This window comes from Myiozetetes cayanensis, unplaced genomic scaffold, assembly GCF_022539395.1.
Source record: "Myiozetetes cayanensis isolate MyiCay16 unplaced genomic scaffold, myiCay2020 scf5-8, whole genome shotgun sequence".
NCBI lineage: Eukaryota > Metazoa > Chordata > Aves > Passeriformes > Tyrannidae > Myiozetetes > Myiozetetes cayanensis.
In genome coordinates, this window is record NW_026087742.1 from 85,375,190 (window position 1) to 85,397,400 (window position 22,211).

Here is a 22,211-nt window from a genome sequence, read left to right on the forward strand (position 1 = left end):
ACCCTCTAATTGGACGCATGAAGAAAACTTCTGGAATCTTATGGTTTTTTATGTTTGGTGTTGGAAGCAGCATGCAGGCAGCAAAAGTAAATGATGTTTCCAACCTTATCAAGAAATTAAGGCTTAAACATGCCTATTACATTTTTTATTTGTTTTTTTCTCTGCAGATGACAATTAAGATTGAACATAGGGATTGGGTAATATTCTTCAAGACACTTGAAATTATCTCAAGTTACAAAAGACCAACTTTCGTATTAGTTGTCAGTTCCTTACTGTATAGACAATGACTGTTTCATTGTGGTATTCAAAGTCATTCTGGGAAGGTATAAAATTCATTCTTAGGGGATTAGAGGGATTCTTCAGAAAACATACAAAAGCTATCTTTAGTGATATCTTCTTGAGAGAGATGATTATTTAATTAAGCAACTCAAATTCTGGTGCTGGAAGGTAAGGTAGATCATGGCACTTTTTGTACAGATGTGAATCACCCCCATATTCAACATAGATCAAAAAGAGAATAATAATAAAAAAATTTGGATCAGAGGTTACTTGTGTAGCTACTTTTATAAAGGAAACCTAAATTCTTACAAGTGCCACCTCCCAAGGCGCCCATCTTTTAATAAGATCAATAAGAAGTTATAGTATACAAAAGTGTTCCTTCTCTTAGGGGTCTTCCCAGACCTCAGATATTGTGTGTCAGCTGCCAGATTGCCATGATCTCAGAGAAAATGGACATCAAATAACCCAGGGAAAGTAATAGGTTTAGGAAATCCATGTAAGTGACAACTTTCAATTTGGTGATTTGTACCTGGAAGTTATTTGTCTTAATTTTTCAGTGCTGACAAATAAGGACTTAAACTCTCTATGCTGTGGCTTTAGGTTCTGTATGTTGCAGCTGGAGACCTCTTTGGCTCTTGTTTGTGATGGCAGGCTTTCAACATTAAATGAAATATGCAAAGAGAAGATCTCATCAAGCTATGCAACAAAGTTGCTTTTAGCCCCTTTTGATGCATCTGAACTTGCTTTCTGACATCTTGTTCTTTCACTGGTTTGTTTATTTCCTCCCTTTTCTTGAGCTGATACATTCTTTTCTGAAAATATTCACCTATGCTACCATGGAGAAATAGGTGGTGTTCCAAATCATTGTATAAACATTATTTATCCTCTTCCCTCTTGATGAGGGCTAGCCCAGGACACACAAGGTCATTCAGATATGTGGTTTGAAATCTTGTGTATTGTCTTCTTAATTGCAATAGGGGTTGTTGTAGTCCTAGTTGACTGTACCCCTTGTAACTAACTATTCACTAGGCAGATATAGCCTGCCCAGTCCCAAAGAGCCTACCAGCCGACTCGGGCTTCTTGGACATACTCCACAGGCACAGACTTCCTTTGATACCTTCAGCTGCTCTGTCTGTCTGTGAAAGCCTAAACCATAAACCATGCTGATCCTAACAGCAAAGACCACTGAAATTCATTGGAGTAAAAAGAATAAATATCTGCTGTGGGGCTGCTGTTCCTACCTTCTAAAAGATAAGTTAGAAACAGAGGGGTTTTTTGTAAGGGACTTCCTGTAACAAAAAAAGCAGTTGGTTTAGGTCAGTTTCCTATTCATAATACCCTTGTTAGTGTTTTCATCAGTGTGGTTTCCCTTTCCTGATCAAGTAGTGTCCTTTGACTCTCTTACCGGTTGATTTTTGTCTGCCTTGTTTGTGTCAGGCAGTCAAAATGTCCTTTGTTCAAACTAGATTCAGAATAGGGGATCTCTGATGGTAGTCTCCTTCACCACCCACTCCATGTTTCAACACGCTTGTCTCTTCGCTAGCACACACTACTCTGCTGATGCATGAATGAGGAAGGTTTTAGAAAAATAAGTTCTTTTGTCTCTTTTAGGGAATCCTTGCCACTCATATTCTGTCCCACAGGAGTGGCGGCAAGGATAGGTGGGGAAGGTAGGATGAGGAGAAGATAGACAGGAAAAATAATTAGTTTAGATTTTTTGCATCTAGATTGTTGAAAAGTAAGTAGCATGAGTTTTTTAGATCCCAGTACAGTAAGTCTAGTTTTAAGGTATCATGTAGCAAATCAGAAATGCTGAAACCACCTTATTCAAAACTCTGACCCATGATAAATTCAATTTGTAGATACAAATTTCTCAACAAAACTTAGACGAGTTAACTTTAACTCAGTGAGATTTGTGACAGTTCAGGTACTGCCTCTCTTCACAGAACTGCTGTAGATACTATGTTTGATGGTGTGGTAAATCTGACTAACAGAGTTGGATCTGTGTCAGGCCTTGGCACGAACTTGTCTTGGCTATGCTCGTGGAGCTGCCACCTTAATGTATGTTTTTAACATTCCAAAATCTGGTGGCATTTGGATCCAGCACCAGCACTTCATTTGCTCCTTCACTGTTGTCAGTCATGTTCATGACTTCTCCCATATCAAACAGCCTCAGGAAGACCTTGTTTTACTAAGGTTGCTGTCAGCCTGCTGTTCTAACATACTTCCATTTGAATGGAAGACCACTGTAAGGAACCTTTGCCCACAGTGTGGGTGATATAGGACCAAGTCTAGGTAGGGAATAATTGATCACACCCTCTCCTGAAAAGAGCTGATACTTTCAGCAGTCAGACAGAATGCAGGTTTTCCAACCAACAAGGCTTTAGAGATTATACATCTGTCTTCTGACCAGCATACTGAAAGTTACTTGGGCAAAGTGCTAGAATCAGTGTTAGAAAAGGCATCTGCTTCTTTAAAGCTAAGGCTTACCTGAAAGTGGACATTTTCAGATCTTAAACAATCAGAATGCCTAAGCAGCATTTTACAGCTTCTTAGTTTTGCATCACCATCTTAATTTTTGCTTTTCTGAACAGCTGATGGCCAGCAAACATTAATTTGAAAATCTTTACCATGTTTGTCTTTTAATGTTAATACACGAGGAACCTTTTCAACTGACTTTTATTCTTTGTACTGCGTTCCTGGCATTGACTCAGTTAAACTTTGATAATTTACACCTGTAAAACGTAGGTACTAGACAACCTTTGTTTTGTATTGGAGATTTTTGCTAGCCAGCTTCTTTTTCACCTTCCTTATGTCAACTACACTTGTGTAAAGGTGACAACACTCAAATATTACTGATGTTAAAATCATTAAATGGCACTTTTTCAAGGAGTGTTCATGATAAAACTAATAAGCATCATTTGAAACCAACACAGATTTCATTCTGTGCAGAGTCTGTAGCAGAATAGCAAATTGTAGAATGACATAACTTGGCAGCTTTTCTGAAAAACTTTAGGAAATCGTGACCCTTGCTTACTGGTTGGTGATTTCATATTTCTGACAAGTCGACAGATACCAAGTAGCATTGAGAATGCTTGATTGTTCATCAAATCTAAGATCTTGCTGAAAGACTTGTAATAGGTAGGACTGAAGCACGAAAGAAGGTGCAGTAAAGAAACGTATTTTTTTACTGAGACATTTAAAGATGCCTGATGTGCTCTCTTAGTATTTGCACCAGATTGCTTTGACTGCGTGTTGCAAAAAGCTGTGGGTATGCCCTCAATAGCTTTGTGCACCTTGGTGTTGTGTATGAAGCTTTTGCTGCATGGCAACTGGCAAATGTGGGGCTTCATCTGGGTTACCACAGGAATGAACTTCTCAGGATACCATAACAGAGGTCTGTCTTCATAGCTACTGCTGTTTAGAGAAAGTAAGATAACTTTTTATTTACTAAATACACTAATAACTGCAATTTTTATCAAAACTTTATATTAGCAGAAGGTGAATAATGCTGTTTGTCATCTGACTCTCCATCAGAGACCTTTTTTTCTTTCCAGGCTTTGTCCAGTGCACTTAGGAGCTTGGGTGGGAGAGAGAATGGGATGAATTGAGTGTTAAGGATTATGTTTGGAAATATTTTATCAGTTAACTTTAGTTTAGAGTAGATAATAGCAATAGGTAAGAGACTAACTGGTTCCTTTTCAGCCATGGAAGTAATCAGCTGGGGTGGTCCCAGGGCGCTCTGGGCACGAGTATTGCTGAGTGATCATTGGCTGCCACCTGCGTGACAAAGTAAAGGACCAACCCTTCAATTTATACCAGTGGAGCCAGATCACGGGAAACAATTGACAGGTAAAATACATTTTTGAAAATTTAAGGGAGAGGAGAGAGGACACGTGATATAAATGGAGCAAAGAATCTAAAGATTGGTCACAAATAGCACAGGTTGCTTGTCTGAAACTTTTACATAGCTGTAGCTTACTTCATTTTGGGGAGAGGCACACAACAAAGTGCAGGTTACTTATTACTCCCTTTGGAGCAGAGCCTTGCTAAGAAACAATGTTAATTGAGCTGTATCAGGCAAACACGTAATGAAATTTTATTGTAGTTAGAAATTATGGTTCATATTTACACACATGCTTCCAGGTCTTTGTATGCTTGTTGTATTAATGTTTGGTGCTTTCCACTGGTCCCGGTGGAATTTGGTTTTTTAGAAAGACTAAAAGTAAGTTACTGAATTTTCAAGTTTACCAGTTGATAGTACTGTACTGAGTTACTCTAGAAATCTTAGAATGCCTTGCACAAAATGATTGTAAGTAGGTCCTTATCTTGCTGATAAAACAATGCTTAGTATCAATATTTTTCTTCTATTCTATGTTTGTTTTTTTTTTTATTTAGGGGACTGGCTGAAAATAATTTTTAAGGACTTTTTAACTACATTATTTTTACTTATTTAGACTTGTTAAGCATATGCTTAGCCCAGCGTGATACAGGAGTGGTGTGACAACTCGGTTTTGATCAGTGACTCAAAATTGTGATCACCCTGATGTCACCGAATGGCCACAGCTTGTAAAAGGTAAGTATAAAGCATAGCAGGTTGTTTCACAGGAATTTCTTACTATCATGTTTGTTTTAAAGTATTTTATTTGTATGACTTGAAGTTAATTTTATAAATAGTAGTAAGTTATATTGTTTGTTTAAGATAAGTTAGCTGGCAGAGTTGACTTACACTCTTGCTAACCGGGATTTCAAAGCTCACGTCTTTTGTCCTTGCCTGCTTTTTAAAATATGAGCACCGTGGTGCTCTGTGAAATCCCTCTTAAGAGCAGTACTATCACTTAAAAACTCTAGTAGTTTTTGGTGTCATACCAAATTTCTGTGTAAATTGTTTAGCATACTTATCTAAGCCGTTTGTTCATTTTTCTATTTTTTAAAGTATTTGTCCAGGAGGCTTGATGATGTTAAAAATGTGCAAGCATGCTTACTATTACTTTCCTCTCCTAAAGAGGTACACTGAAGGTAAAAGGATTGGCTTGCAGAATGGGGAAGTTGCTCCCTGTGTTATTGGAAATGAGCCACCATTTGAATTTGCTAGCTCATACTGCAGTATTCAGATTACTTGATGTCTTGTGATCAGTATCTACAATCTAATTCAAAGCTGAAATTTTTAAGAGCATTTGCTCTGAGATTTTCTCTGAACAGAACTCTTGTTTCAGATTTTAAACATGATGAAAGGACGTCTTGCTGTACTATATAGTTGTTTTTCAGTACTGTTGCCTGCTCAGAGGAAATAACAAGGTATCTTGTTTGTAAACAATTGAGTATTGCAGAATAAATAGCTTCTTAGCAAACAAGTACAACTTCTGTAATTAGATTGATCTTCCACTTCATTTAAAGACTACTGAAAGCTCATTTTATTTGGTGCTTACATTGTCATTGAAACCTTTTAAAATCGAGTTAATATATGCATTAATAGTTCTGCACATCATAATTACGGTAGGTCTGCTCATGCTTTAGAAAACAATAAGCTGAAGGAATTTGATCCCTGTTTTCTGTAGAACCGTTTATCTTAGAGGACCAAACCTTTTTTGACTCAGCTACATTGAAGTTTTTCTGAACTTCAATGAAATGTTTTCATGGGTTTTTTGGGGGGGCAGGGGGAGTTATTGGGTTTTTTAAATTGTTTCTCTTATAGAATAAACTTTTTTTGCACAGGAACATGTACTGAACTGTACTGTCTCTTTACAGCCTAGATAAAATTCTCACAAATTATGAGGATAGGAAAAGATTTTAGATATACTGAGAACTGTCTTTACATGTATGTACTGCATATCACCAGGCTGCCTTTTTTACCTTAAAAGTTTAGATAACAAACTACTCTTTTTCTCTAATTCTTCATACTGCTGTTTATTTTAAAGGCTCTAAGTGATTAGTACTCTTGGTGTTTTTCTTTTAATGCCACTATTTCACTCATATTTTCACAGCAACTGGAAGCACTACTCCTTCCCAAAGCTTCAATGTGTTTGTATTTACCAATACTGAAAGACAGCAACACCTCAAACATCCAGACTTTTTGCTGTCATTTTCTGAAGTCCTGGTAGTAAATAGGAGCTAGCGAGCATGGATACAAACATACTTCTCAAGTTGTATGGCTTCTAACACTTACATGCTTAAGAGAATAACTGGAAAAAAAAATTTGAGATTGTTTTTGTTAAGTATTTAGTGGCTTGTTTTGGTCACTGGAGTTGAAGGGAAATTAATTTTATATTTGTTTTGCTGCGTCAGCAACTATCTTGTCTGTCTTGAACTCGATGAGTAAGGGAAACATAATTTGGAGGGAATAAATAGAGGCCAGATTTTGAGATTGGGCGATTTGTATGTTATTTTCCAGTTACAGAACATTTACATTTTAAGCATGAGTATAAAGATAGCTGAATCGGAAGTTCAGAATTCTGTCCTTATGTCATTTAAATTTTAAAACTTAATGAAATAGAAACAAATAATTTACTTTGTTCTGCATCATCTGTCACTGCATAGTATCCCACTAGCCTAGGAATTATAAGTTGTCTGCCAGAAATGCTTTCTAGGCCCTGGGTCTGTTTGGTAAAATCCAGAAAGTTGTTAACATATGGCATTTCAATAAAGGAACTAAAATTTTAGTAGAGAATTCAGAGAACAGTCCAAGCTTTAATAGGAAAGACCATCCAGTAAGATAGCACAGTTAAACACAGGAAAAAAGGAATATATCAGGCTACAGATGGAGATTTCCAATACCATTTAGAATAGTATAGATAGTCATATAGTAAATATTAGAAATTCCATTCCTATAAACAAAGTTTTTTTCCTGGAAAAACTATGGGAAAACCTGCTTAGCTGTCCTGACTCAATTCTCCCAGCAGACTCTGGTGAAACCTACAAAGTGAGTTCTATTTGCAGATTTTAGCTCACTTCTGTTTTGAGAGCTGTCATGAAAGGCACTTTTGTTCACATAAGCTGCAGAGTTTTACTGTAGTGGCTGTGCTCTGTTTCCACTCCTCACAGAATATTTCCAGCGTGGCAGTTCTGGTCAACTGTACTAAAATCCATATCCAAGTGAAGGTTTGATAAGGTCCTTTAGGGTATGATTTCAAGGTATTGTAAGGCAATGAAAATCAAAACTGCTGCATTTATACTACCTTGTCTTCTGGCTTGTCTGGTTACAAGCTCACTGGCTAGGGGCAAGTCCCAAAGGAAAGTTAACTTTTGGAATCAGTGCTTCATTAAGGAAAAAGATGGGAGTAAGGAGGAACTAAATAGCTATAATGTAGCCTACTTAAGTTAGTATGAAGCTATACCCCTTAAATTATTCTGTAAATTAAGTCAAAGGGGTTCCCAAGCTAAACACAGGTGCTGCTTGTATATTCAAAAATGCCAGACAATAACACCTAGTTGTGAATATTACTGGCTGATCTCTTGGCTGGAATGAAGAAACAGAAAGCTGTCTGAGATTACGTCTGCAAATTCAGGTGGAGAGAGATGTGAAACTTGTTTTGAGATTCTGTTGGAACCTGCTTCTCAGCTGCTAATTTTTAGAGTCCAGCTGTGTAGAGAATCTGATTGTTGCAGTTGGTCACTGATAAACTTTGAGTACGTTTTGGTTACAGAAGCGATTATGAAGAACTGGTGCCCTATGCTGCCTGAATATGGAAGTACTGCCAGCAGATCTCTAATGGCTGCAGTTGCATAAGCAGTGGGGAAAAAAGTGCTGTCCTCCTTAGAGAAATTTGGCTTAATTAGACTGTCAGTTTTTATGTTATAAACTGTATTCTAGAGTTTGGTAAAACAAGTGTTAAAAAGTTGATGTTCTTAGAGGCAATAGTGCACTATCATCACTTTCCACCTTTCATAACTTTTCATATTGTAATAACTTAAAAGAACAAAAGGTTAAGGTTTTCTGTCTGGTTTTGCAGATCACCAGGAGAACCTCACTCTGAGAACATTGAAACTAGCCGAATGTAAGTAAATGAGTGGATGAGTTTGGTGTATCTTGTTTAAAAATCTTTTGAACTTGTTTAACAGCTACTCTTGCATCTGCTTAATAAAAAGAAGACAAAATCTGAGTAAAACTATGGAATTACCTTAGAAAGTTTCAAGTTAATATTTTGCTATGGAAATAATTTCAAACCTCTATAGAAACTATGATGATTTTTTTTTTTTTTTTTGAGAATGAATAAGTTGAAGGGAAAGTTTAGAGGTTTAACTTAACGTGAACCAGTAGATGGTAGCATAATACAGTGTCAGAAATCTGAAGGCCTATATTCAGAGTTGGCAGTAAGGGTGTAATTTCTACCTGCTGTTCACTAACATCTTGCATGGGTTTGAAGACACTTCAGTACTAAGGCAGAATACATGCTGATACCTGTTGTGGCATGGATTGTTGAACTAAATAAAAAAAAAGTCTGATTTAAGTTGAATTTATATGCTAGTTAATTCTAGAAACAACAAATTGACTCTCTTTAACTAAACAGTGAATCTTGCGTAGCATCTTGCTGATAGTTCTGAGTCTTGTTTTTCTCTGTCTTCAGCCTAGAAGCAAAGATCAGCTAGAAGCAAGATTGTGATGGGCTGAAATGTTCAATTTAAAATTCAAAAGGGTTGCGCAGGAATGAGAGGACCATTAAAAAAAAAAAAGTTATTTGACACTTTATTCTTCTGTGTGTTAGCAAACAAAGATTCTTTTCTAGCTCTTCAAACAGTCCCGTCATAGAACTCAAATAGGGAAACCACAAACTCTGCTTTTCTGGCTTACAGCACAAGTTTCAAAATAATAGAGGGAGTGTAGTGTGATGGTTAGTGTACGGTCTAAAGCTTCAAAGGATCTTGGTTCATTTCTCTTCTGCCACAAACTTCTTCTCTGACATTAAATTGTCTCCTCCACGCCTTCCCCCCAAGTGGTCTAGTATTTTACGCACCGTGGGCTGGATGCCAGTTTCTGGATGTTTTGTAGGCTAGGGACATAGTGTGAATTGCTCAAGGACTTCTCTGCTGTAGCTGTCCAACTTGGGGAGAAGCGAAACTGAGGTTGAGCCCCCACACACATTGGACCGCATACCTATCTTTAAGAGTGATGAGAAGGAAGCAAGAGTGCTTTTCTGATATGTTTTCAGCAATTCACTGCAGTGTCGCCTTTTCTTGCACTAGGAGTAGCATTCCTCCTGGGATGACAAATTTCTTTTCCCTCTCTCGTGCCATCTGCTACAGAAGTGCTGTCTGGCTGCTTCCTTAGGAGTACAGGTTACAGGGATCCAGAGCTGAGAGATGACTGGCTGTCTCTACATGGACATGAGTTAGAGGTTGCAGGGCTACAGCCCTGCCATAGTCTCTTATTTCTGCTGCAGTAGTGGCCTGTCCTGCATTGCGCTTTATTTTTCCTGCAACAAGTTAAGTTGTGTTCGTTTCCCTGGCCTAACCAAAGGGGAGAAATCAGGCTGCAGACTGGCTGTTGTCCACTCTGGATATTGTCAGTTGGACTACTGTTTTTTACACATTGTAAGGAAAGATGTATCAGGAACAGTCATCTAGAGTGGTGTGAAACAAAGATCTGTAAGGACTTACGATAAATCAGAAGGAAAAGGCAGTAAAACTTTGTCCTTCTAGAAGTTTGACAATTCTTTTGTGTTTGTCATTTATCCTCCTTAAAACTGAACCTGAAAAACTAATCTACACTAGTAAGCTTTTCTGTGTGATAGTTGAGTATTTTTTTTTTTTTAATGCAGAACAATAATCAGAGTTGTTCTGACTTTATAGATTTCAGGTACCTGTCTATAATAGATGTAAGCCAATCAAGCTGTAGGAATTCACTTATTTGAGTAGTAACTATACAGTATACTTGCAAAACTAAAATGTTTAAAATTGTAGCACAATTTTTTGTGTATAGCACCTATTACAGAGAATTTTTGCAATCCTGCTACATAGTTGCTCTTGGTACATAAGGTGGAATGGCAGGCTGGGTGTGTAGCTAAAATAGTTACTATGTTATTTACATGCCTAAGTCATTAGTAAATGGAGGGACTCAGGCAAGTGTATTGTTATTTGCACAATGAATGGTGAAGTTGTTTTTGTTCTGGTTGGCTGATATGATTGCATTATTTATTTCTGTGGTCTGTATTGCAAAGCTTTATACCAAGAGTGTAGTCCCATATGTTTCACATGTGTGAATGAAAATAAATTAAAAAGTAAATACTCTTGGATTCTTACACAGCAAAATCTTCCATGGGTAAGTCTTGCTTATCCCAAGCTTTTCAAATTCTGGCTCTACATGTGGTGAACATTGGGGTGCTAGCTCAGAGTTAGGAGTCTTTTTACCTTAGCATTCATTCAAGTCTTTTGATTTTTTTAAGGTCAGTATCTTCTATCTGCTCCTGTCAAACTTCTCCATTGGTTTTCAGCTTTGATTAGTATAATTTTCTTAAAACTGCTTTAACAGTAAATTACATTGCTTAATTGTTTAACAGTAACTTCATATCATTCATGTGTTTTCACTCTCCATTGTATGTAATCATATATCAAGACAAAGTTTTGGGTGTGTTGATATGGCTTTCTGTGCATTCATCTTTCCTCTCTCTGCTTTTTAGGGTGGAATGCTTTGCAATTTTGAAACTTCTCCCTGCTTTTCTAATAGGGCTGTAGCAAGGTAATTTTTCTGAGAGACAAGTTTACAAGATAGATGCTGACTGTTTTCTTCATTCCCTCTCTCTAGCAGTCTTCCTGCATTGCTCCATATAGGACAGATCTGTTTTCAGGTTCACCCTTCCTGAGGAAGTCCCATGCCTGACTTTGTCAGCACATGATGTGTTCCTGGAGGCACAGTGGATCTAGAATATGTGGTGGGGAGGGAGGTCCCTTGGGTGAAGCCAGTATGGTTCAAGGGGATTCACGGTTTGCACCCCAGCTATCAGGGTCCACCACACTGGAAAGGATGAGGTTTGGAAAATGTGAGTTCTGTGCACGTGCACATTTGCATTTAGTGCACATTTGCTGTGGTGCCAGTGGCTAAGGTGGGAAAAAGGTGTTACAAAACTGCTGGAACAGCAGGCTTGGCTCCAGCGCCGGGTGGAGTGTTTGGCAGTTTGGTGTGCAGGGCACTTCAAAAGGGTCCCTGTGGGCAGTGCTATTACTGGAAGCTTGTCTTCTCTAGCACTGCTGCTATTACTCTTAACTAAGCAGAAGCAGGAAACCAACATGCAAGGTTTGAAACTGAAACTCTCACAAAGCAGTATTTAACTTCAGAAAGATGTCCATCCACAATCCACACTTTTTTAAACAGTTTTTGGTCTGCTAGTTGTCTAGTTTCTGAAGTGTAGTATAACTTGCAGATACATAAGTCTATTTATGCCTTGATCAGTTAACACATACTGAAAGTTGTTTTGCTATAAGTACTAAAAAAAAAAGTTTCCTGTTTTATTTTTCCTATCCAAAAGGCAAACATAAATTTTCTTCTAGTTTCCATGGATATTAATAGTTTTGCTGGTTTGTTGGTTTTTGTTTGGGGTTTTTTTGTTGGGGTGTTTTGTTTTGGTTTGTTTTGGTTTTGGGTTTGGTTGTTTGGTGGTTTTTTGGGTTTTTTTTTTTGAGTTAAGAAAAAAGCTTATGAACATTTTGGCACTTCCAAATTCCTAATAGCTATTGTAAAACAGGCCGTTCTAAATTTCCACTTACTAAAATTAGCTAATTTTGGAGCAAGCATAGAATCATCAAGGCTCGAAAAGACTTCAAGATCACCAAGTCCAACCCTTGACCAATCACCACCTTATCAACTAGACCACAACAGCAAGTGCCATGTCCAGGCTTTTCTTGAACACTTCCAGGAAGGGATGGTGACTCCACCACCTCCATGAGCAGCCTGTTCCAAAGCTTGACAGCTCTCAGCAAAGAAATTTTTCCATTTGTCCAATCTGAACCTCTCCTGGTGCAGCTTGTCCTCTTCTCCTGTCACTGATTGCCTGCGAGAAGAGGCCAACCCCCACCTGGCTACAGCCTGCTTTCAGGTGGTTGTAGAGAGTGATACGGTCACCCCTGAGCCTCCTTTTCAGAGCTCCTCTGGGCTAAACAACCCCAGATCTGTCAGCCACTCCTCGCATGACTTACTCTCTAGACCCTTTTCCAGTTCTGTTGCCCTTCTCTGGACACTCCAGCACCTCAATGTCTTTCTTGTATTGAGGGGCTCAGACCTGGATACAGCACTTGAGGTGCGGCCTCACCAGTGCCAAGTATGGGGGGTGATCACTGCCTGGTCCTGCTGGCCACACTACTGATACATTCTGTGCTACAGGCCAGGATGCCACCTGGGCACACTGCTGCTTCATGTTCAGCTGCTGTTGACCAGCACCCCCAGGTTCCTTTTCCGCTGGGCCACTTTGCAGCCCCCCTGCCCCCAGCCTGTAGTGCTGTGTGAGGTCATTGCAACTGAAGTGCAGGACACTTCACCTGATTGAACCTCATGCCATTGACCGTGGCCGTGGCCATGGCCTAGTTGATCCAGCTTGTCCAGATCTCTCCACAGAGCCTTCCTGCCCTCCAGTAGATCAACACTCCCATCCAATGTGAGATTTCCATGTAAAACTAATATAAAAGCTGTTGTGTCCCAAGCAGAAACCATTCAGGAGTGTGTAATTTCATGCTGGTATTTCCAGACAAGTATGAAACATTCATGTGTATTTCTGAAATTTAAGTAAACTTAAAAGCAAAATGTGATACATTTATGCAGATATTTTAAAGTTCCTTTACATAGTATTGCTCTGTATCTAGTTTAAAATATTTGAGAAATGCAAATTAGATCCTGTTTCATAGGAACTTTTGAACAAGTACAGTCAATCTCTTATTTCCTATAGATTTTAAACATTCAAAAATTCTACCCAATAGGCAGCCCAGTTCACCTTTGCCAAAGAATCTACAAACACAGAGGATCAGAGGTGTATGTTTCTAGTGATACTTCATGATTTTGGCAACGTTTAAATTACAAATGCAAAGTACTTATTATCTGACTTTTTACTAGTTAAAAAAAAAACAAAACCAACAAATGAAAAGCCTAAAGGCATTCTTTTTTCTTTAAGTACTACAAAAGTAAGTCAGTGAATACTAATTTCGTTCTAAATGGAATAATGTGCTTACAAAATTGTTGGACATTGGGGAAGGAAGTTGATGTCTATTTTAGGTGCCTCTCCTCCTCACTGAAGCAGTGTGTATTGCTTGAGGAGGTTATACCCGACCCACTGTGTGGGAAGTTACCCTTAAGGCATAAGGAGATGCCTGTGATATGTCTGTGAAACGTTCACAAGTGCAGCTGCACCAGTGCGGTTTCATACTTGGATGTGTAAGAACAATATGAGTATTCGAAAATGTATATGCAAGTCAGTCACTGCAGCTTTAGCTACAATAGTAACTGTGTGCTAATGTACAGTGAACTAGTCCTTGAGTTTATAAGGGAAGAGTTAGATAACTTTATAGGAATTTAAAGAGAGCTGTGGTCTTCATGGGTGTAAGCATGAGCTAAGAATAGAGAGTGGTTTAATGTTACCTCACTTGATCAACCAGTTTTAATCCCTCAGGTCAAGAATTTAAGTTTTCTGCATGCTAAATGAGCAAGGGAATCTAGCAAGTGATCAGGTTTTCACTTCTGGAGAACACAGACGGTATGATGTGGGGTTTTTTGCTCAATAATGCAGAACTAGGACATGTGGGCTGTTGGCAATGAAAAAAGTGATAATAATTCCTGAAGTACCCCAGTGGGAACGTGGTGTGGAATATCTTAATGTTCTGTAAAATCACACATTGACTTATTAGAACTACATTTTCTGTGTAAGTACTTTCAACAATGGACCTCAGTAAGGGTAGCTCTTATGGAAAGCTCAGTAAATTCCATTTCACCTTCTTAGGTCTGTATCCTCCCTTTGTCTCCACCATTTTTTATATTCTTAAATAATTTGCCTGAGCTCATGTCCAAAGTCTATGGGATAGCTGCCAGGGGAGAGGTAAGGGGGTCCAGCTGGATCACTATAAGTTTATAGGGCTTATGGGACTCATCTGGGAGCACTTGAAGAGGTGACTGATGTCATCGCAAGGCCTTTCTCAATGATTTTTGAATCATCTTGGGAATTTGGAGAGGTCCCAGTAAATTGGAAGCTGTCAAACATTGGCCTAATATTTAAGAAGGGCAGGACGGATGACTCTGGAAACCACAGGCTTGTCAGTCTCTCTTCTATTCCTCATAAAATAATTGAGAAGATTTTTCAGGGAGTTACTGAAAAACACCTGAAAGACAAAGCAGTCATCAGTCACAGCCAACACGGCTTCATGAGGGGGAAGTCATGCTCATCAGACTTAGTTTTCTTTTTTTAATGACAAGACAACCCATCTAGTTGATCAAGGGAAGCCAGTTGGTGTAATCTTTTTGAATTTCAGTAAAGCTTTCAATACTGTCCCTCACAGGATCCTCCTGGACAAAATATCCAGCATAGCTGCATAAACGCATCATGTGGTGGGTGAGCAGTTGGCTCATGGGTGGAGCACAGAGGGTAATACTGAATGGGGTGACATCAGACTGGTAACCTGTCACTAGTGGGGTTTCACAGGGCTCCAACTTGGGCCCTGTGCTCTTCAACATCTTCATAAATTACTTGGATGCAGGACTCAAAGGGATACGAAGTAAGGTTAGCAGTGATATTAAACTGGGAGGAGCTGTGGGTTCCATCAAGGGCAGAGAGGCCCTGCAGAGAGACCTTGACAAATTAGAGGACTGGGCAATCACCAACCATATGGAGTTTAACAAGGGGAAGTGCCAGATTATGCATCTGGTATGGGGCAACCCTGGATGTCTGTACAGATTGGGGAATGAGATGCTGGAAAGCAGTGCCATGGAAAGGGACCTGGGGGTCCTGGTCACTGGCAAGTTGAATCTGAGTCAGCAGTGCCCTGGCAGCCAGGAGGGCCAACTGTGTCCTGAGGGGTATCAGGCAAAGCATCACCAGCCAGTCGAGGGTGGGGGGGATTGTCCCGCTCTGCTCTGCATTCAGGCAGTCTCACCTTGAATATTGAGTGCAGTTTTGGGCACCACAGTATAAGAAAGGTGCAAAGCTATTAGAGAGCATCCAAAGGAGGACTATGAAGATGGTGAAAGGCCTTGAGGGGAAGCCATATGAGGAGTGGCTGAAGTCACTTGGTCTGTGCAGCCTGGAGAAGATGAGACTGAGGGGAGACCTCATTGCAGTCCACAACTTCCTCGTGAGTGGAAGCAGAAGGGCAGACACTGATCTCTTCTCTGTGGGGTTCAGTGACAGAACTTGAGGGAACAGAATGAAACCATGTCAGGGGATGTTTAGGTTGCATATTAGGAAAAGGCTGTTTACCAGGAGTGTGGTTGAGCACTGGAAAAAGCTCCAGGGAAGCCTTCCCTGGAACTACCAGGGAAGTGGTAACAGCACCAAGAAGCATTTGGACAACACTCGCAGGCACATGATGTCATTCTTGCGGTTGTCCTGTGCAATGCTAGGAGTTGGACTTTGATAATTCCTTCCAACTTTAGATATTCTATGGAATTCTAATACTACTGTATTCTAGTACTGTTGTACACTGTATTGTTTGCTTCCATACTTGATTTTAAAAATAAATAAATAAAAAATCTAACCTTAATTCAGAGCTTCTGTCTCTAATGGAGTTTCACAGAACTTGAGCCAGTGAGTCTACAGCCACGAGTCAAAATGAAAGTGTTTGTACAAGCAGTATTATTGTAGGCATGGAAAAGTTTGAGAAGTAATTGGTAACTAAATAATAGAAACGAAAAAACATTGACTCCCTCAGAAGTTAACTTTCAAAGAAAATTTAAGCTTATCATTATCTCCTGGCATCTCACATATGACCTAATTAAAGTGGAGTGTTGTTTAAAATGTTAAGATGTGGTGTTAATATGTCAGTGTTTATACATTTAGACAACTTTGTTCAAACTAGATATGTGAGCTAAAAAGGTGTGCATGTTGGTGAGACGTGGCCATAGCTCAGGTGTAAAAATTCAGCTTTTTCATATGATAAACTTACCTTCTTACGAATAACAATATTTCATACTCTTAAGTCTGAAGGTCTGGAATGATCGAAAGTCAGGAATGATCGAAGCATGAAGTCTTGGTATTCACAAACAGATGTCTGTGAAATTATGTACTGGTCTAAGTTGTATTAAAACGCTGTTGTTTTTAAGCCTCTATGCTAATGGCTGAAGTACAAAAGACAAGATTAAAAACCACTTGCTTTTAGAGGTACATGGAGAGAGGCAGGTTTTCCTAAGTATACATATAGAAATTTAAGAGACTAGAACTCAATTCATTGGATTAGAATATAGCTATTCCCTGTTCATACAGTAGTGGCTCTGATGGTATTGCTCATGCTGCTTATTTTTTTTTATGGTCCTTTACCTCCATCTTGAGGTGCCAAGGAAACATTTCTCCTCAATTTTTTTTTTTTTGTCTTGGAATACAATGGAGCATTTAGAAGGTCAGGTAGACATCGAGGTCATGGTTTTCTTTCTAAGGTATATTTTCTATTCTAGGATAATGAGATCTTGAAGGGTGAACAGAAAGGAGCAAAGGTGTTATTGCTGAGTAATACACACTTCAGTAGTCACATTCAGAACATCTTCACTTCTAAAGCAGCTGTATTGAAACTGATACTTAGCCAGCCAGTATTAACAGCTAGGTGCAGCAACTGCTGAGTAGTACCAGTGGGTCTGGCACTTCAGTTCTGAAGTACTTGTTCTACACAGAATCTGTGCATGCATCAACATCAGGAAAGGCAACTTTAAGTTAATATCACAATTACTGATGAAAATCTTGCTTCCTCTGTTCTAATCTTTATAGTACTGTATCGCTAATGTTACATAAAAGGCCTGCATGTTGCACCTGTTCAATATGTTTGAATTGTTTCATACTTGATAGTTTTCATTAATAACTTGTTTTCTTAAATGAAGTCAAGGTTTGGGGGTTTCTTTCCAAAATGTGGTCAATTATGGTGCTCTTGGTACTGCATGCAACTGCTTCTGTCCTGATTACCTGATCACCTTTCCAGTGATTTCTTTACTATTTGCAAATTTCTCTGTGTGTATATATAGTACTGAGCACATAGACTTGTATAGCAATACAGCTGTGATTTTTCAGAATGCTTACTTGCCACCTATAATGGCAGAAGAAAGGGAAGGATTTAGCAAATAGCTTTTTTTTTTTTTTAGAGGATTTATTTGAGCTGAGGAGAAATATATTTAGCCTTTAGTTCATCTGTAATTGTGGTTTTGCCATCAACTTAATTAATCAAGGAATATTTTTCATATGGATTTAAATAGACTAAATGTATGATAATCTAGAATCTTGTTAAAATGGTTTAGATTTTTAAAGACTTTATATCTTATTAGTGTACTGTTGATAGTATTGTTAAATGTGTGAAACGTTTGTATTTCATGCCTCTTCCCTCTGTCAGTGGCAACCGTGCCTCAGTACTATAGATTCAAGAACTGTATGAAATCCAGTTCTGTTTCACTTGCAGCCTTGTTTTGCATCCAAATTGCTCTTTTTCAGTGACAGTTGAGATTGTTCAGAACTGTACAAGATTGTCTTCACTGTAGCACTACAATGTAAAGCTGAAAACTGCATAAATAGGATTTATCTTGCTCTTACATAGAACCCATAAATTAAATCATGTGTTAAACATATTTGCATTTGTCAAGATGAGAATCCTGCATTTAAAAAAAAAATCTCCTGTCCTCTCTGACAGAAATCTTGTGTTTCAGTGCCTGACTAATCTCTGCCTTGCTGATGCTATTGAATGAGCTTTGTATGTGAAAGCTCTACTAATCCGTGTACTTACTGTTTGACTGTTTGCTACAGGAAGCGAGCAGCTGCAAAGCATCTAATAGAGCGCTACTACCACCAGTTAACCGAGGGCTGTGGAAATGAAGCCTGCACGAATGAATTTTGTGCTTCCTGTCCAACTTTTCTCCGTATGGATAACAATGCAGCAGCCATTAAGGCCCTCGAGCTTTATAAGATTAATGCAAAACTCTGTGATCCTCATCCCTCCAAGAAAGGAACGAGCTCAGCTTACCTAGAAAACAATTCCAAAGGTGCCCATAACAATTCCTGCACTGACAGAAAAATGAACAAGAGGGAAATGCAAGGCCCAAGAGATGACTTTAAAGGTAAGATGTTTAGAATTTTCCTATTTCCTACACATTTCATATGCAAGAGTACAAGCCAACAGAATACACCCCACTGTGGTGGGGTTCTGCTGACTTTTTAAGTAAAATACAGTATTGGACGATCAAGTATTTTACTATAGATTCTGAAAAATGGCTGGATTAATGCTGAATACTGATTACTGATTCTAAATGTGGATTTTTACCCCCTGCCTGTTAAAATCAACATTCATTTGTTGTCTTGTGACAATAGTGATTTTGCAAATATGGAAAGGCTTTTCTAGGTGCTGTTGTACAACTGTTTTAGTTTCACTAGTTTCATAATTCTTCTGCAATAATGGGTTATACACAGATTCTATGTTAAGAAACTTAGCAGATGAAAAAAATGATACAGTGGATGATAGGCAATGCATTTCCTAAGCTAAAAAATGTTTAAGCAAAGCTGTTTCTAAGCCAGTGTACAAAAATGAAATAATACTCAGTATACGTTTTCTAACTTTTATGTAGCTTTTCAAACTCTCCAATAGTAAGTACATACTAATAGAAGAATAATGCTAGTTGTTGCCAAACTTGTGATGCAATCAGAAATCAGGCCAATTGTAATTAAAACCATTAACCTTTGAGCAGATCTTTTTAAGGATTGTGGCAATAAGTGGTATAAACACAGAAGTTCAGATTCATTCATTTTAGCTAAAGAGGGTGAAATTGTTTACAGCAAAGAATTAAAGAGGCATATAGAGTCAGCAGTAAAGCACAGTACTGTGTTATAGTGGATCTAAGATGTTCCAGTCAATAGCTGCATCAGTTTGTTCTTTATCTGATTCAAAGATAAAATTGTCCCCAAATTATTTATGATCCAATTAAGCAGAGAGGCAAACAGTAGGGAGGGGAAAGAGGCGGCAGTGTAGTGTTAGGTGGGCAAGAGGCACATTAGGTCTGTTTTGTGATTCATCTCTTGATTGTGTGTATTTTTAATGAAACTGTACATATACAGAATCTTCCTCATTCTCTCTAACCATCCCCTCTCCCAAGGGTAGATGCCTAAGAGTCTTCTCAGCCTACTTCCAGAGACAGTCTGTTGGCTACAGCAGTGACTCAGACTTCCTCTATTGCAACATCACAAGTACTGACCTCTCTTTTAGCTGTATAGACAGAGAATAGTAATGCTCTCTGAGACCTACTTAGTTTTGGAATTGGATGATGTCTAAGGAATCTAGTGCTCTGAAATTTTTTAAGGTCCATCTGCTGCAACATTGACTGGGAAAACTGTAGTTATGTTTTAGAAAGCCAAGGAAAAGGATGTGTAGCTTGCTTTTATGCTTGACATAGGATTTAAAGTTCTAAATAAATTGAAAGAAATACCCTTCAGAAGTAATTATTTACATTACTCTTCTGGAGTGCTAAGCCCTAGAACTTTTACCTCTGGGGAGGAAGCTATGTGGCCATTGTCAGCATCTCAATAATATCTTAGATGACAGTCTGAAAAGAAGGTAATAGAGAAATCAAAAATATATTAAAAACATAGGTTACAATACAATAGGTAGTCAGAGAGGAGACACCACTTAAAGGTCTCTGTAATTACCTGGGAAACTATTTTCAATTTTGATCACCAAAATATTAAATAGGAAACAGAGGACGTTAGGCAGCAAGCACACAATCGTAACAAATCTTCCATAAGAGATAAAACATGATTAATAAATTTGCTAATTAGGGAGTGTGTTGTTGGCAATATTTTGATCACAGACAGTCTTTTTCACATCAAGGATCATCACTGCTAAAGTTTGACTTCATGTACTGATTTGTCGTGGAGTGTTACTGAGAACAAGGTCTGGGAGGAGTTGCATTTACTTCACTGGATTACTTACTTGAAATAGAAGAGGTGAGAGGAGAAGGCATGTAAAAGCTCACAGATTCAGACACAAGTCAGCTAAAATTGGCTTGTGTTAGAAGGAAGCTTCACTTACATTTGTTTTTCCCCAGCTGTTCTCACTGCTGTAAAGTAAAAATGAGGCAGACCCTTATGGCAGCTTCTTTACATACTAGTCACAGGATATGACTTTTAAAGCTGCTATGAAACTGAGGATGGTAATATTAAATATTTTAACTGGAACTTGCACACGGTTAGTTCCTGAAATACTAAAACCTTTAGAAGAATGACTGAGGATCATTGTTGTAAGTATGAACATCTGAAATGTGTTATATTGTTAAATTACCAACTTGTGCTGATAATTTTTATGCTATAAATTACCTCGGTGGTCCAGAGTCAGTGAATTTGAGACTGTGGTTCTCCTTTTGAGGAGCCGTGTCATGGAACAACATCTGTATCAGCAGTTAAATTTCTTTTAGATGACTTTTGCTTCCTGAGCACGCACTGCAGCAGATAAAAATAGGAGGCGTTGCACTAGGCTTAAATCTTTTCATAATGTTGTCAGTACTGCTGTTTTTTTAACAGGACAGATTTTAGTTTTGAACTTTTTCGCTGTCTTCAGATTGGTTGGAAATCAGTTTAAGAAGCATGACATAAGCTTAACCTTTCCTGTGTTGTATGTGCTTCAAGAGTGGCATGGGGCTCTGTGGAAGTCTATAGGTTGTCTATCTTTGCATCATTTAGTTTGAATTATTAATTTAATGACTGCTTGGAATGAATATTAGTGTAGATAATCACATTTCAGAATACTTCAACATATAGCATCTTTATTTAAAAAGTCTATTAAAATTATACACTTCCTTCTTTCTGCAGAAGTAGTTAGTTGTTCTAGCATGGTTGGTGAATACAGTTCTGAGATGTGTGTTTTCTAGATCTCTAGAGATGCTATTAAATAGATTCAGTTTTAGGTCTAGAATCTGCTTAAACTAGAATATCTTTTCAAGGTCTGATCGTGTGGTCATCCTACTCTAAAGCATCACCTGATGTGAAAGCATCTGTGGGTTCTGTTTTGAGAAGCAACATAGAAAGCTAGAAATAATATTTTCTCTCTTTCTTTTCTAAAGAGAAAGAGATTTTAAATAACAATGGACATCCCAAATGACTTACTTTGTATCAGTTTGGGGAGAGGGAGAACAGACAGATATTTGGAACAGATGATGTTTGTAAACCAGCTTGTTCATCTGAATAGCATGTTGATGAGTATACCCAAGTTGTTTATCTCAGTGAGGTCTAATGTACAAAGAAATAACCCACATGCCTCGCTGTGTGTGTAATTTAGAAGGCAGCATAAATTGCTGAGCATATATTGTGGGTTTTGCGAGGATTTTCAGGCATCAGTTTAGTATAAAAACAGTTGCAGAATGCACTAAAAATAGAAATTAACATACAGCAAAACTAATTATTGAATCTTTTCTTCAAGATCTGTTTTTAAGGGAGAAAGAATGTGTGAAGTCCATAGACATGTGCTACGTTTGAAAAAAAAGAGGGTGATACAGTCTAGTTTGTTGAGTTGAGTGATCAATAGATTACCTGTGCAGATTTACCAGAAGACTGTATTGTTGCAGTTTAAACCTCTTACTGATTGCTCTGGTTTAGACAAAACAGTACTGTTAACTACCAAATGTAGTTAATTGGCTGAAAAACAGTCTCACCAGGGTGCACATTCTGATTGACATCCATGAATAAAATATTTTACAAAATCAGTGAATGAAATTATGATTCTTCATGCTAATGAAATTACAAAGTATCTCTTTTGAATCTATCCAGCACTGACATTGTTTTTACAGTGTTAGTGAT

The 22,211-nt window shown here is 38.3% G+C and overlaps 1 protein-coding gene across 4 annotated transcripts in view; it reads left to right on the forward strand.

Moving 5' to 3' along the window:
- The window catches only part of UBE3A (ubiquitin protein ligase E3A), a 53,454-nt gene that overhangs the window by 12,543 nt on the left and 18,700 nt on the right, over positions 1-22,211 (forward strand). For 2 of the 4 annotated variants that reach the window (XM_050331602.1, XM_050331604.1), the window contains 4 exons: positions 3,985-4,131; positions 4,737-4,855; positions 8,229-8,273; positions 18,180-18,490. In XM_050331602.1, the coding sequence (XP_050187559.1) occupies positions 4,836-4,855; positions 8,229-8,273; positions 18,180-18,490 (376 nt within the window). In that variant the 5' untranslated portion in view covers positions 3,985-4,131; positions 4,737-4,835. The remainder of the gene's footprint in view (positions 1-3,984; positions 4,132-4,736; positions 4,856-8,228; positions 8,274-18,179; positions 18,491-22,211) is intronic. The other 2 variants (XM_050331605.1, XM_050331603.1) reach the window with 1 other exon arrangement.